The sequence below is a fragment of the Marmota marmota genome, unplaced genomic scaffold (genome assembly GCF_001458135.2).
Source record: "Marmota marmota marmota unplaced genomic scaffold, marMar, whole genome shotgun sequence".
Taxonomy (NCBI): Eukaryota; Metazoa; Chordata; class Mammalia; order Rodentia; family Sciuridae; genus Marmota; species Marmota marmota.
This window is the reverse complement of record NW_026000174.1, coordinates 32,448,348-32,464,197: the sequence shown is the minus strand read 5'-3', so window position 1 is coordinate 32,464,197 and position 15,850 is coordinate 32,448,348. Positions and strand designations below refer to the sequence as shown.

Sequence of the window (15,850 nt, the reverse complement as noted above, 5' to 3'; positions counted from 1 at the left end):
ATAGACCCCTATAAAGCCAACTACTGAGTTCAGCAGTTTAATGTGTATACCCACATTCTTAAGCCTCACCTCCTACTACCAAGCAACCGAGACATGATAAAGCCTGATTGGCCGAGGCCAAGCTTGCCTTCTGCACATGGATCTGCTGTTTATTGCAAGGTGCAATACCTAGAAAGCGCACTAGTGAGAGAGGAAGTGAGGCAGGTCCCCTAGGGCCAGCTGAACTGACACGGATGCTGTAGCAACAGACCAAACAACAACAAATCTACCCACACCTGAATTCCCTGTGCTCTCCCTGCCAGAAGCACCACCCTACAAAGAAGCCAGGCTCAAGAACTCAGCAGGCCTTTTCCACCTGCTGTACTGGTTCCTTTCTTCTCTTCCAGTCGAAGGGGCCCCAATCCACTCTCCCAACATCATGACCCTCATTTCTCAGGCCACTTTGGAGTCCCCTCTGCATCTGGCCAACCCCAAGCAGGGCGAGCTTACCTGTCAGCATCTCCAAGGCCCAGGGAGGTATTTCGTTGCAGGGTCTCACGCACCACAGCCATCCCATCAGGGAGCCGGTTCAGGCGACGGGTGTAGAGGCCAAGTCCACCATCGGTCATATACCTTTTAAAAGGAGAAGAGGATGATACATGTGTATGGTCAAAAGCATTCGCACTGACTTGTTATTCATATCCAGAAGCCCTGCGTGGCTAAGCCCTGAGTGCTCCAATGGGGGAAGAACTAAGGATTCCCTGAGGCTCTGTCACCAATCATAGCCCAAGGATAACTCAGCCACAGATTCAACCCAGAGGATCACCAGCTTGCTAGAGGAAAAAAAAAATACTCAGCTTAATTAACCCAAACTCACAGGAATCTATGAAGCAGAAGGGAACTAGTGAATAAAATTAACTGTCAGATGTATCCATGACATACTTTTTAATGTCAGCAATTACACAAGCAGGTGTTTTACCTAAGCAATGTAAATGGAACTGACAAGTCATTAGCAAATTGTATGCAGAACTATTCCAGAGCAGTGCAGTGGGGAAAGCAGGCAGGAAAGAAAGGGGATTGCGGGGCTAGCAGAGCCCCCTTTATCATTATGGGCAAGTCACTTCTCTAGATCTTGGGAATATCATAGCTTGTTACATGTGGGAATCTTACAAGGAGTGTGTGAGGATAACTGAGGTAAGGAATACAAAGTGCTCTGCAATCTGTATAAATCCCTATAACTGGCAGGCATTACTATGGTTGTCATGGTCTTTGATACTGATATCTTAAGGGTTGTCACAAAACTATGTGAATAACTCTCGTGCTAATTTGCCAGATCTCTTGGTGATGCTCCAAATCTGTCTTCTGATGAAATCAGTGTTGTCGGGAAAGGAGGACCCCTGGAACTTTCTGAATAGATAGCTGACTGTCGACCAACCGGACGACTCCCTGAGAGCATAGCCACTGGATCAGGTCCAAAGCAGCTGTACCTCATATCTACCTGGCTCCTCCCAAGAGGCTCCAAAAGGAGATTGGTTATGTTAGAACAGAACAGAAGGCAAAGCAAAATTTGGGTAGAGCCAGAAACCAAATTCAGATCCCTATCGCTGCATAGCCCCATTGGATCACCTTGTAAGATCCCTGAAAACACAACCATACTATAGTTCAAGTTCAATAACATGTAGCAAAAGCCCCCCCCCCCCCGAGTCATTATTTCTTGACACAGAATCAAATGAACTAAATTATAGAGGTTTTCCTGCCTTTGACATTTCAGCTTAGCTTATATGGGGTAGGTCCTAAGGGTTCCTGATCCCTGAATATCTCTCACTTCTGACTGGGGACCCTCTTGGGATATGTTCTTGGAAGAACAGAACTGTGAGACGCTGTGGAGAACTAGCTACGCCAAGTGAGGGGCAGAGGAGAACGCCTTCCCTGGAGTAGCTGCTGTGATGAGCAGCTCCTAGTACTGGCCTAAGGAACTTCCATCAGGGCTGCTTCCCAGAGATCATCTCCAAATTGGGCAACCTGATGGCCTCTCTTCCTTCCTTAAGGACATTTAGCAATCAGATGATGCAACACCAGCATGATGAAAACTACGAGTCAATCAACAAAGTGTTTGTGGTTGTGTGGACAAAACAACAGAATACAGTGAGTTTTTCACTCAACTATATCAACTTAAAAAGATAAAAGCTCTCTGCATATACTAAAAATGACTGTTTTGCACATTTAAAAGTGATGAATTTTTATAAGGGAGACCAGTAGGACAAAGAAAGGAATCAGGGAGAGAGGGTAGAGAAGGATGGGGGAGGTACTGGGGAGTAAAATTTAAAATTTATCAAATTGTGCTTTTTTTTCTTTTCTTTTTCTTTCTTCTTCTTCTTCTTTTTTTTTTTTGGTACCACGGATTAAACCCAGGGGAGCTTAATCACTGAACCACGTTCTCAGCCATTTTTATTTTTTATTTTAAGACAGGGTCTTCCTAAGTTGCTTAGGACCTTGCTAAATTGCTGAGACTGGCTTTGAACTTGCCATCCTCCTGCCTCAGCATCCTGAGCTGCTGGGATTACAGGTGTATGCCACCAATGCCCAGCAAAATTATGCTTCTATGTGTAAAGAAATACTCCAAATAAAACCTAGCATGTTGAATAATTAATAAGCACTAATAAAGATTTTTTTAAAGTGGTTAATTTTATGGTATATAAATTATATCTCAATAAAGGCAAAAATGACTAAAATTACAGTAGTTAAATCATAACTTGTATAATTGCTTTTTTCATTTTTTAAATTTTAATTGGTTATATATGACAGCAGAATATATTATAATTCATAGTGCACATACAGAGCACAATTTTTCATATCTCTGGTTGTACACAAAGTAGAGTCACACCATTCGTGTCTTCATACATGTACTTAGGGTAATGATGTCCATTTCATTCCACTGTCTTTCCTACCCCCACGCCCCCTCCCTTCCCCTCCCTCCTCTTTCCCCCTTTGCCCTATCTAGAGTTCATCTAATCTTCCCATGCATAATTGCTTTTTAATGTTTCTCTCACAAGGGACAGTAAGCTCCCTGAAGGCAGGAATTATTCTTTTTTGTTCAAATCTATATCCTGTATGTCTCACTCATTCTAAGTACTTACTAAATCTCATTTTTGTTGAACAAATGAATGAAGCATGAAGACACAGCCACAGGTCAGAATCTAGCTAAAACTTTCTGCAAGAACACTGATTTCAGGTTCTTCCTCCTTTTAAATGTTAGTAAACTTGACATCTAAAACATGGCAAGGCAAATGAAACCTTCTATCTGCCACTATATCCCCATCCCTCCATCTATCCAGCTGTCTGTCTATGCATCCAACTTTACAACAGATGTAGTGACTAGTGACTCAGTGCACAGCCGTGGGCTACATGCATCCACCCCATAACCAGCAATAAGGAGATAAAAAACACCTACCCTCAAATGCAGTAACTTGACAAGGGCTGCACTTTTTATATTAAATATCCTTTCAAGGAGAATACAGTGGAAGTTCTTCAAAATGCCATCTTGTGTACCATTAAATGAGGCAGTTTAAAAAATACACACACACACACACACACACATACATATAAAATTTTTTTTAGTTGTCAATGGACTTTTATTTTATATTTATTTATATGCAGTGCTGAGAATCGAACCCAGTACCTCACACATGCTAGGCAAGCACTTTACCATTGTGCTATAACCCCAGCCCTAAATGAGATAGTTTAATTTTGATTTTAGCAAAGACTGCCCAACCAGCTACATAAACAAAAAGTTTTCGACTGGGGAGATCTTGTCAAAGGACAACTGAACTAATTTTAGCATTCGGTTCCCTGCTGGATTTTTATTGCTGGTGAAACAACACATACGGTTGGGCAATTAAATGCACCTGGGCATGGACTCAGGGCCCACACAAGCATCCTCCTGGTTTGTTGCTAAGGCCGGAGAGAAGAGTCTGGTAAGCATCACAGAGATGAAAGATCAACACATGCTGCAGCCTCCCACCCAGTAATACTCAGGTACAATGTGGTTTTGCAGGAAAATGACGACCTACGAGGGTGAGAGGGCCCCAGAGAGATGCGACTGAATGCTGCTGGGAACTGACTTTTTCTGATAGAGGAGAGGGTAAGGGCAAGGATAAAGCAGGATCCTCTGCCTTCTCAAACATGCACCAAGAACAAAAGCCACAGAGATGAATCCAACTAATCTGGCAACAATTCTATTTCATTCACCATGGGCACCTGGGAGTGAGGCAGATGGGTGAGGAAATGGGGAATTGACCTCTTCACCCAGTTGTTTATAATAATTTATTCAATCATATTTTTAAGATACTAGTCTTCAAAATGAGTTCTTTTGTATGTCCCTAGGAGGGAGCACAGTACTGGAGATGGAGTTGTCCTTAGAATCTACCTCGCTTCCAAGAATCCAATTTAAAATATTTGTTTCTATAAAGGAAGCGGAGAGGGAAGGATAAGATTACATAAAGAACCAATCAAATTCAAATTAATAAGTGAGTGAAAGGAAGCCTAGTAAAGTAGAGGAAGGAGAAAGAGATATGGGAGGGAAAAGAGGGGATTATTTCATGCATGTATGAGTTTGTCGGGATGAATCCAACTATGGATAACCATAGAGCGCCAATAAAAAAATAACTAAAATATTTCTAAATTAGCAACCACCAATTACAATAGTTGGGTTTACAAAAAACTTCATATATGCTTTTAAATGACTCATCTGGTCTTGGTGAAAAATGCATGTTTTTGTTGGACCTAAATTTGTATTGGAATTGGCTACTGAAAACATTATAACAGACCGCCTGGACAAAGTTAATCCCTTAACAAAGCATAATTTGCAGATGAAGCAGTTATGGCTGTGTTCATCTGAAACACTGGGCACCGCCCAAAGGTGTCAAAGAGGCTTGTGTCCCCGAAGGATCAGGAAGACAGGGAGCAATGGTTTCACCCATCTCTAAGAGCTTACCAGGACACTCATACTGGGTGGACATGATATGACTTGCCTGAGGTCACAAGCAAAGGAACCAGTGGATCCTGGACTGAATCCCAGAGCACCAGTGTCACACCTCCTCCTCCTTGGGGAAATAAATAATTAGTTCTAGAGTCTAATGAGGAGATGGTAACATCTAAAGTTTGTTGATGGGGTTCCTGCTTAGGCTGACAAGCTACTGAACAATTTCTGTGTTATCCTCCTGAGTTCTGCAGTGATGGGTGGTGGGAGCTCTTTGCTTCCATCTTCCAAAGCTCCCCAGAGACCTCTGAATGGAGAGAGCAGGATACTTGACTTTGCTAAAGGGACAAAGTATCTGAGAATTTTTCCTGCATTTCTAGGCCACCCCTGGGTGGTCCATAAGCATCAGAGTTAGGGACATGACACACTCTTGGTAGAGCTAGGGTTCAAATATGTCCTCTGCCTCTTGCTAGCTGAGGGACACGGTACATATCATGGCTAATGAGAACTAACCACACTGGATACTTACTGGGTACTGTGCTAAGTACTTCACATAACTTATGGCATTTAATCTTCAAAAGAATCTGATCAAGTGTATTAATCTCCATTGTCCAGATAAAGAAAATAAAGCTGTGGCCAAGATCACAGCACAGGAAGGTGGATTCAAATCCCAACTTGGTCACACTGTGGTGTAATCTGGGCTTCAGTTTCCTCATCTGTAAACTGTGAGACTACAGATTCATCCATAGGGTTATGATGAGTTACATGCATGTATACATAGCCTGGGGCCTGGCACATGGGGGACTATTTCATAATTATTACCTGCTGTTTCCATCATCCGCTGTAAGTGCCTATATCACGCCACAGTGATGAACCATGTCCCCTTTCTAATGCCAAGATACTATCAGTCTCTGTGCTGGGGAGTGGTTATGAAAGACTGAGTTTCTGCCCTGCTGACACTCAAAATCTACTAGGGACTAAGATAACTCTGCTACCACATGCAGAGTGGCATAACAGATGAATGCATGACAGGCTCTGAGGAGCATGACGGGTGTCACAGAGGAGTGCCACTGAACGTGGCAGGGGAGTTTGCCCATCAAAGGAGGAGCCATCTGGGCTCATGGATAACAAGTGCAAAAGCAGGGAGAAATGGAAGAGGTGGGTGTGTTAAGGAAGAGTGAATAGGGTGCTGTTGCTGGAACACTGGAAACAAAGAGGAGACCTGGGCTGCATGGGGCCTGGGGCCTGGCCATGAAGAGCTTGGATGTCCGGCCGGTTGAGGCTGAAACCTGTAAGTCAGAGGCACTCAGCAGAGATGTGACAGGCTCTGGCTTCTATTTCAAGGAGAACACTGACCTGTCCTATCCCTGTCTCTTTATACTCCATTTTTAGTGAACATCTTCTCGCCGATATTTCCTTCTACAGATTTTTCAGAGCATACGGCTTCTAAATTCTGGGTCATCCCAGACCTTTGAGAAGTGACTGGACTTGTAGGGTAGACCTCACCAAGACTCTATAGAGACCTGCGAAGGCCACTTGCTGATGACAGGAACTTTCTTGATAAAATCTTGATAAAACCTTGCTACAAAAAAGTTCTGGAATCTAAGGGGGCCTGTTATAACAAGTACACCAGATTTTGAGTCTAGGTTTCAGTAAATCGATCTCTTCCCCATTTTTAAATGTAATGATGCAACAATGTGGAACCAAGTGAAACAGGCTGTGCGAGTCACCTCTAGAGGGAGGGAAAGGGGTTTCTCATTTCCAAAGTTCACAGTTCAACACAGCCTGAGTAAGTAAGGCAACCTGTCACTAATCTCAAAAGAAATCACCTGTCAAGAACTGGGGGAGGTGAGAAGGGACAGGAAGGGAAAGAAATGTGTACCAACTTGTTCTAGTCAAGTGCCTTTCCAATAGAGCATGACATTTAAAAAAACAAGAAAAAACAAAAAGAAAATACAACTCTCTATACAAATACAAAGAGAAAAATCTAATCAATCTAGGTGTTTGCTTTTCTTCAAAGGCATGTTAGGCTGTCTATGTTCTTTGTACACACTTCTGGTTTAAATGTGAACATAGTAAAGGAAAATGGATCAAAACCATTGTGTGTATGTAATATTCCTTGCCAATATCAACATAAATATATGAACACATACATCAACACATACTTTGTTGCACTGGTAGGAAAAAAAAAAAGAGATGTGGACTGATAAAAAGCTCCGGCTGCTGCACTATGTCACCAGCGTCCAAATCCCCAAGCAGGATAAGCTCTCACGGTGCCCCTCTGCTTGGTTACAACACGGCATGACATTTATTCTCTGAGTTTATTAGGATGTAAATTGAGTTGCTGCACAAACCTGTAAAAGGATCCTTTTAGTTCAGGGGCTCTTAGAAGTCAAATGAATAAACTTCACTCTGGGTCATAGAAGGATAAACCAAGGAGCTAGTCTAGCAAAGCTGCATAAATCCCTTTGAAGAATGCTGACCTTTACCAAAGAAAAGCAGCTGCTACATTTGACTTAAGGGAGGAAGAGAAAGCATCTGAAATGCAAAAATATGATTGGGAAAAATGGGTCCAATTTTCCACTGATAATTATAATACTGCCTTGCGAAAATTTAGACGAATACTTAAAATTTTGCTTTGGAAGCCACTTTGTTCTCAAAGAGTGTTTAGGCACGGATGCTGAGGCAAATGTGGCATATTTCATTTAACAAACCTTCTTATTCCACATGACAAGTACAGAGAAATATCACAGTGATGCTAATATTCTACTCAGCATATTCTTGGTATGTTTTAAAATTAAATAAAGGTGAGTCCCATTTGAAGGACATGGTGTTGCTCCTTCTTGATTATGGGTCACCCCAAACTGATACAAAAATGACAAATAAAAAAATAACAGCAGTCTCTGGAGAAAGTCCAAGGTCAAAGTATCTTTCTCATTTGATCCCTTGGTGGTGATGGGACTGAAACTCTAAAGGCTCCAGACTGAACAACACCACAGTCAAGACACACATAGTAGGGGTGGGGGAGAACACTTATTTTTCAGGAAGGAAGGAAGGAAGGAAGGGAGGGAGGGAAGGAGAGAGGAGAAAGAGAAGGAGGGAGGGAGGGAAGAAACAAAGAAAGACTCATCTTTTATTTCTGTGCCTTAGCGGCCAATTCTTCCAGCACCAGCTCATACTTCCTTGGCGCTCAGGCCTTTTGGGAAGCCCTTCCAACAACCACTGGGGTACAGGCAGAGGGGAGTGTGGGCTGGACCGCCCTGTCACCATTTCCTACCTTTCGGCACCTAGGACTCCTGGCTCTTCGGGATGTGACCAAGCTTCTATCACTTTGCTTGTTTTAGGAGCAAGGTTCAATTTATGTCTCTAGCCACACCTTCCCATGTTTCTTTTGCTCAGTGCCGGAGCAGTCTCTTGTGGCCATACTATGTGCTGCCTTGTCTTGAATCACAGGATATGAGGAAGGCAAGCAGAGGTTACAGCTGGTCAGTTTCTTCAATGGCCACGAGCTGCCCATCAGAAATGGTTACAGCTCAAGCAGCACCACCTTTTCCTGCATTTCACTTCAATCTCGCCGAGTCCTGGCTACAAAGAGAGCCAGATAGGCTGGGAAAGCCCTGCTCAACTCTCTGGTGCAAGGCTTAGGTGACTCTGACTTGTCCTAGTGAGCAGAGCGTGCCTCCCCAGGGAGCACTCCAACAGACGTAGCTAAGCTAATCAGACAAGGGCTCAGCTCCAGTGGGCCATCAGCAGGGCATGGGGACAAAGGCAGCAGAGGGAAAGGGCAGGCCTGAGGTCAGGAGGAGTCAGAAGGTCCCAGGGGCCCCCCTAAGGAGGCCTCACTCTAGGAAACAAGTCAGAATTTAGTCACTTCTATTCCCTAAATCTAGGAGCTGGAGAGAAGCTTGGGAGAGAACAGAAGGCACACCAAGAAGGTCTGCAACAAAACTAGCATGGGCCTCAGCCTCTACTTGGTACTCAAAGGATGGGCCATGAATGCCTTCGGCATCACCTGGCAGCTTTTTAGAAATGGCATAACCCAGATTTTCTGAATCAGACTCTGTACCTCAACAAGTTTCCCAGGCAATGCAGATGCATGTTGAACAACAAGAAGCACTGGGCTTGGGCAGCGGTCTCTGTGGGGATTGTTCATGGCAGTGAAAATGCAAGTGTTTCTATTCATTTCTTATTATGGTCTTTTTGAGTCTCATGTTTTAGAGTAGATGCAATATTTCAATGACGAGGCACATATGTATTTTTAAAACAAATACAACCAAAAGGAAGACAGATGGTCCTATTTTTTTTCTGAAGTTATGGACACTATGAAAAACAAGTGGAAGCTAAAGTCCCCAGAATATTTATGTGGGGACATTGCATGCTGTTTGAGTCAGCTCTAGGTTCCAAGTTAGCAATGCCTCTACCCAAGCAGGGCCAATGTGAACCTGGCTGAGTGAGTTCCTTCGACATATTCTTCGACTGAGAGAGACTTTTGTTTTGTTTGCTATAAATGGATTCAGTAGTTATACATGGCCTTGCTATAGTTCACATGTCACCCTGAATTTTAGCACACAGTCTCCATTTCATCACTGCATGGGTCTTGCTCTCACCTAACTCCCAGAAAAGGAGTGATGGATCAAGTGGGAATTTTTCTGCAGAGTGGTAAAACATGCTACCAAGAATGATACACTTCTGCATAATGCCATGGTGGCGCACGTCTGTAATTCCAGAGACTCAGGAGGCTGAGGCAGGAGGATCATGAGTTCAAAGCCAGCCTCAGCAACTTAGCAAGGCCTAAGCAACTCAGTGAGACCCTGTCTTTAAATAAAATACAAAATAGGGCTGGGGATGTGGCTCAGTGATCAGCTGTCCCTGAGTTCAATCCCCAGTATTCCCTTCCCCACANAGGCGGGGGGCGGGGGGCTGGGGGTATGACTCAGTGTTTAAGTGGCCCTAGGTTTAATCCCTAGTACCAAAAAAAAAAAAAAAAGAAAGAAAAGAAAAAGAAAAAAAGCCATTTGACTTTCTGTAAGTCTCACAAAATTCCAATTAACACTAATTTCCAGAGCATTTAAGCTAAGCTTACCTAAATGCCATAAGAATTTTAATTTTTAAAAAGCCGTAATTGTGCTAATAACATACATACTTAAACACACAGAGAGCCAAAGATGATAACAATAGCATACTTCTCACCCTGTTTAAATAAATAGACACATGTAAAATGTAAAACTTTCATTATAGTCCATGACTATGCTTGTTTAAAATGGGAGTACCTGGGTGCCCTTCTGAATAAATGCTGCATGCGTTGGAAATTGGACAGTCCCGTGTCTGGAATTTAGTCTTGCCTGAATTCTCTTTATTGTGGTTCAACTGTCAGTGTGGGATTGCAGCAAATATTTCTAGCACAAGAAGGAAGCTTTTTGTCCACCCTGTGAAAGATGAAACACATCCTAACACACAGGAGACAGCTCTCTAGACAAAGCCCCTTTAAGCTCTTTCTTGGCATGAAATAGACGGTGAAAGGAGACGGACTGATATCCAGGAAGTCTCAAACCTCAGAAAACACCTGACTCATCTGGGGGAATGGAGAAAAATACATACTCTCAGGCCCTGGCTTCACAGAGGCAGGATGTCTTTAGTGGGGTTCAAACCCTGAAATTTTTGAAAATATAGACTTTAGGTTGAGAGCCTTTTTAAGAAAAACTATACAGAAAGTACAGAGTTCCCTTATTTTTTCCCTTCCAACTTCTGAACTACTTTAACATTTTGCATTAGGGTGGCATATTGTTTTTTTTGTTTTGTTTCGTTTTGACCAGGGATTGAATCCAGGGGCACTCAATCACTGAGCCTCATCCCCAGCCCTTTTTAAAATATTTTATTTAGAGACAGTGCCTCGCTAACTTGCTGAGGCTGAGGCTGGCTTTGAACCCCTGATCCTCCTGCCTCTCATCGTCCCAAGAAGCTGGGATTACAGGAATGTGCCACTGCACCCGGCTACATCGTTACATCTGATGAACCAATATTGCTAATTATTAACTAAAGTCCACCACTGACACCAGGTTTCACTCTACATTATACAGTTCTATGAGTTTTGATAAATACTTAATGTCATGTATTCACCAGGATAGTATCATAGAGTGTAACACTAACACCCTAAAAAAAAAAAAACCACCCTGTGCTCTATCTCTTCATCTCCCACACTGCCTTCATTTTAAATAAATATGTGAGTAATTCTCTTTGTCAGATGAAACTGTCAGAAACACTGCCTTAAATCTGGAAAACAGCTAGATGGGCACTAGCTTCCTTAACGATTAGCTGCCTCAATGTGACTACAGCAACATGATAATTTAAATGTCAAATCCTTACAGTAACTAGTCTTGGCCTCTTCTTGGTGTTAAGGGGACAAGGTCCACATTAACAGTACCTAGGTTAAAGCTGATCATTGATGTCCCCTCCATCTGAGATCAGGGCTTGCTGACAAAGAGTTGGTAGAACTCTTAAGTTTCTTCCAAAATATCAGTGCACTCATGGTCTGGATATAAGGAACTACTGGCCTCAAAGAAGTCCACCTGGAAATCCAGGTGGCTAGCCCGGGCAGGAGGGAGCAGCGTTTGGCAAGCTGAATTCACAGCACTATGGATACCACATGGGTGGCTCATCATAATCAGATGTCCCTATCTTGGAAAAGCCTCCTACATTGTCAAAAGAGTCCTTCCTCCCAAGCACTTCCACAACATGGACACATGCTTGCCAACTCTCTGTAGGCTGCTATACCTTATCAATCCTGGGGTCACAGAGAGGGGCTCCCCAAGCCCCAAATTGCTCTGTGTCATAGGTTCACTTTTTCCATTAAGTCAGCAGAATTTCTGTTGGTTTTGAAGACTGTGCAGATGACTAGAGCCCTGGGGTGGGAGTCACACATCCAGTGTCTCTTTCTTTATGGTTTCACATCAACAGCCCCAAGTAATAATCACAGTCTCTACCAAACCCAGGAGGAACCAGCTGGCATTTGGTTTAGGTCATGCAAGCTTCACCTCGTTGGGCTGGGGATGTGGCTCAAGTGGTAGCGCGCTCGCCTGGCATGCGTGCGGCCAGGGTTCGATCCTCAGCACCACATACAAACAAAGATGTTATGTCCGCCAAAAACTAAAAAATAAAATATTAAAATTCTCTCTCTCTCTCCCAAAAAAAAAAAAAAAAGTTTACCTTGTCTAATCTACATTGCAGCTGAAAGAAATGCCAAAGTACACTGAGAAAGGATGAAGGAGGAAGGTGCCTAACTTGTCACTGGGAGATGGTCCCTTCTGCAAAACCAAGGCACAAAGCAGGCATTGGGATCATCACCCAAACTCAGCGTCTGAGGGACAGAGAGCTGCAGGAAGGGCTGTACTAGAGCCACCCACAGGCCTTTCCCTTAGAGGTGGCCTGAACTTGAGGTGGAAGCAAACAGGTAGGTGTTTGCATAGGGTTCAGCAAGGGCCAAAGCAGGGAGAGGGACCAGAAAAGGATTCTTAGAGGAAAGAATCATCAAGTGGCATCCTGAAAGTGTTTGCCAGGTAGCCTTGGGCTGGGGTAAGGAAGTCAGTTCACACAGGCATGCAACTACAAACACAGAGGATCTAAAATGTAAAAGGAATTCAGGGTGTGGTTTCAGACGCTTTCTCCCAGGTAACATGTTCATCAAGGTAATGATGATTATCCTAGAATTCAGTCTAAATGATTCAAGCCAAGTGCAGTCGTGCACACCTGTAATCCCAGTGGCTCGGGAGGCTAAGTCAGGAAGATCCCAGGTTCAAAGCTAGCCTCAGCAATAGCACTAAGCAACTCAGTGAGACCCTGTCTTTAAATAAAATACAAAATAGGGCTGGGGATGTGGCTCAGTGATCAGCTGTCCCTGAGTTCAATCCCCAGTATTCCCTTCCCCACAAAAAATGGGATTCAATAAATATACCCCCAATAGAAACAGATGCATAGAATTCTGGCCTTCAAGGGTAGAGGATGAATCCAAAATTAAGTGACTTTGGGATACTCAAATTCTCCACTGCTAGATCCAGCAAGAACAGAAGATAGCTGGGTACAGTTGTGCATGCCTGTAATCCCAGCAACTAGGGAGGCTGAGGCAGTAGGATCCCAAGTTCAAGGCCAGCCTCAGCAATTTAGCAAGGCCCTAAGCAACTTAGTGAGACCCTGTCTCAAAATAAAATATAAAAAGGGTTGGGGGTATAGCTCAGTGGCAAAGTGCCCCTGGGTTCAAACCCTAGTACCGAACAAACAAATAAACAAACAAACCCCTCTCCCTCAAACCCAAAGACACAACAGCTGACCACACAGGATGCCTGAGCCTATTCACTTCTGCACATGTCTCTGTGCACAGGGTCACCTTAGAAACAGTACCCAGGCAGCCACCAACACTGTTGGTTCTCTGTGGGAGCAGGCTGACCTCTGGCGGTCTAAAAGCCATATTCAATGTTAAACATTTATCATTTTAAACAAACAAATAAAAAGGACCAATTTCTTAACGATATGTTCTATAGCTAAAGTTTGACAACACTGTTGCTGATGTGGACTTACTAATGATATTGGGATTCTAAAAAGCCACACCTATTCTCACCCTTCCACTCTGTACCTCTTGCCTTCAAATCAGACTGTAATATTTGTTCAAAAGGGGGCCTGAACTTAAAAAGTAAGTTTGTAAAACACTGAGCTAAAACACCTGAAAATTGAGAAGTTCATATTTTTAACTAAGTAAAATTCTAAATCTCTCTGGGTATGGTGGCACGTACTTGTAATTCCAGTGATTCAGGAGGCTAAGGTAGGAGGATCACAAATTCAAGGCCAACTTCATCAACTTAGGAAGACTTTGTCTCAAAATAAAATTTAAAATGGGCTGGGGGTGTAGCTCAGTGGTAAAGTACCCCTGGGTTCATTCCAAAAACTGAAAAAAAAAATAATAGTAAGATTCTAGACCTCCATACTGATGATCCCCAAATGTGTTATATGTCCATGAAAGTGGCTTGTGATATATTCATGTAGGAAACAAGACTTTGGCTGAGGTGTTACAGATGGGCCCATCCATACCCTGGGCCAGGACGGGCACATCTCACAGCTGTAAAAAGACTTTTGAAGTACCCAAAGATGAATCCCAAGCCTTCCTCCCCTTACCTACTGTACCCTTACCACCCCAACCTCCAAGAAAAATGCTGCACCACCTAATCCTGGAAAGAGCCCATGGTGGGAATTCTTAAAATCTTAAAAAAAAAAAAAAAAATCAAAGTCTTAGAGTGAAAAGTCATCTTATGTAAACCAAGAACCAGAGGAAAAGAGAAAATGTCAATCAGCAAGTGATATCCAGTGATCTCTCAGGGTGAGCCATAGAAAGTTACTCTTTTCCACCCAGGCTGGTAAATTATGCTTTACTCAAAACAATGCCCAGGGGTCTTGCCATGGTACAAGCTCAAAGTACAGGTGATATGTTCTCATGTCTGAAACACCTGTGTTGATCTTCTCCTGAGCATGAGACGTTCCCACTCCAAGGTGCTCTACTTTATCTTTTATATTGACATCAAAACAGGAGGTCTTCTAAGATCAGCTCCCCTGCCTCCCATGTAAGACACCAGACAGAGAAGGTGACACCTCTAGAAGCTCACTTTAATGCTCACTTTAAATGCAGCATTCAGAAAAATACCCATGGAAGACAGTCTCATGGAACTACAGAATATGAGACGTGAAAGGAATTTCAAAGATTTCTTAGTCTGATGATTTTTCAAATGCAGAGGGAGACGGAGAGAATTTAAGTGACTTGCTCAAAGAAATACAACTAGAAAGCAGTTATTGATGTGTTCTTATTTTAACACATTTGTATGTTTAGTCAATCCCTATAAGTCCCCTTTTCTGTCTTTTATGATGCAGTTGAAGCCTAGCTCCAACACTTTACATTTTCTGTGAGGGTCTGCTTGTCTACCTTTATTCTCCAGCCTCTCACTCAATAAAGGTTGGATGACAATGATCATAACAATGTTAGGACCAATATCTTTGCTTTGATATTCCTAGTACCTAGAACAGTGCCTGGAACTCTTAAGGTAGGTATCCAGTAAGTGTTTATTGGTAGATGGAATGAAAGAATAAATAACAATCAACAATTGAATCACTTCCATGAACATTGTATGTGTTAAGCATTTGGGAAATACAAAAAGAAATGAGTACATGCCTATAATTCCAGTGGCTTGGGACACTGAGGCAAGAGGCTCATGAGTTCAAAGCCAACCTCAGCAATTTAGTGAGGCCCTAAGCAACTTAGTGAGACTCTGTCTTCAAAAACAAACAAACAAACAAAAAACAGACTGGGGATGATTTGCCTTAGTGATTAAGCACTCCCCCCATCCCCGGGTTCAATTCCTGGTACCAAAAAAAAAAAAAAGAAAAAGAAAAAGAAATGAGATATGGCCTTGCATCTGCTTTAGAGATAACTCAAATACTATAAATAGCAATACCTAAAGGGTGCAAGACTTCCAGGAAAACATGGGCCTTCCAGGCAATGGATAATGACAGAGTAGGCTTGGAGGTAGCATTTAAGGCCCCATTCAAGGGACAGTATGGTATGAGTAGAGTCCCTTATACTGGGAATAACGTTAGTGCCAAGCTCTGTGGCATCCCAAATCTGAGCTGAAGGTATTTTCACTGCCCTGTGGCTAAATGCCCCTTTGCCCATGATTTTAAAAAACAGAATAAAAAGTAAAACCAGCCTAGTGGGGAGCTAGGTTAGAAAGGCTAAAAACCGTGTTTCTTCCTTAACATCTGAATATCTGAGGGCCAGGATGGGGCTACAGGAGTGTTTGCAGGAGCGGCAGGCACAGCGCAAGTGTGTTGGTGAGCTCGGCTCTCTAGGGGTAACATGGG

At 43.0% G+C, this 15,850-nt stretch overlaps 1 protein-coding gene across 17 annotated transcripts in view; it reads right to left on the bottom strand.

Annotated features, from left to right (window-relative positions):
- Window positions 1-15,850, bottom strand: part of Nav2 (neuron navigator 2) — a 704,255-nt gene that overhangs the window by 120,970 nt on the left and 567,435 nt on the right. For all 17 annotated transcript variants that reach the window (XM_048788486.1, XM_048788480.1, XM_048788482.1 and 14 more), the window contains one exon: window positions 490-612. In XM_048788486.1, coding sequence (XP_048644443.1) covers window positions 490-612 — 123 coding nt within the window. The remainder of the gene's footprint in view (window positions 1-489; window positions 613-15,850) is intronic.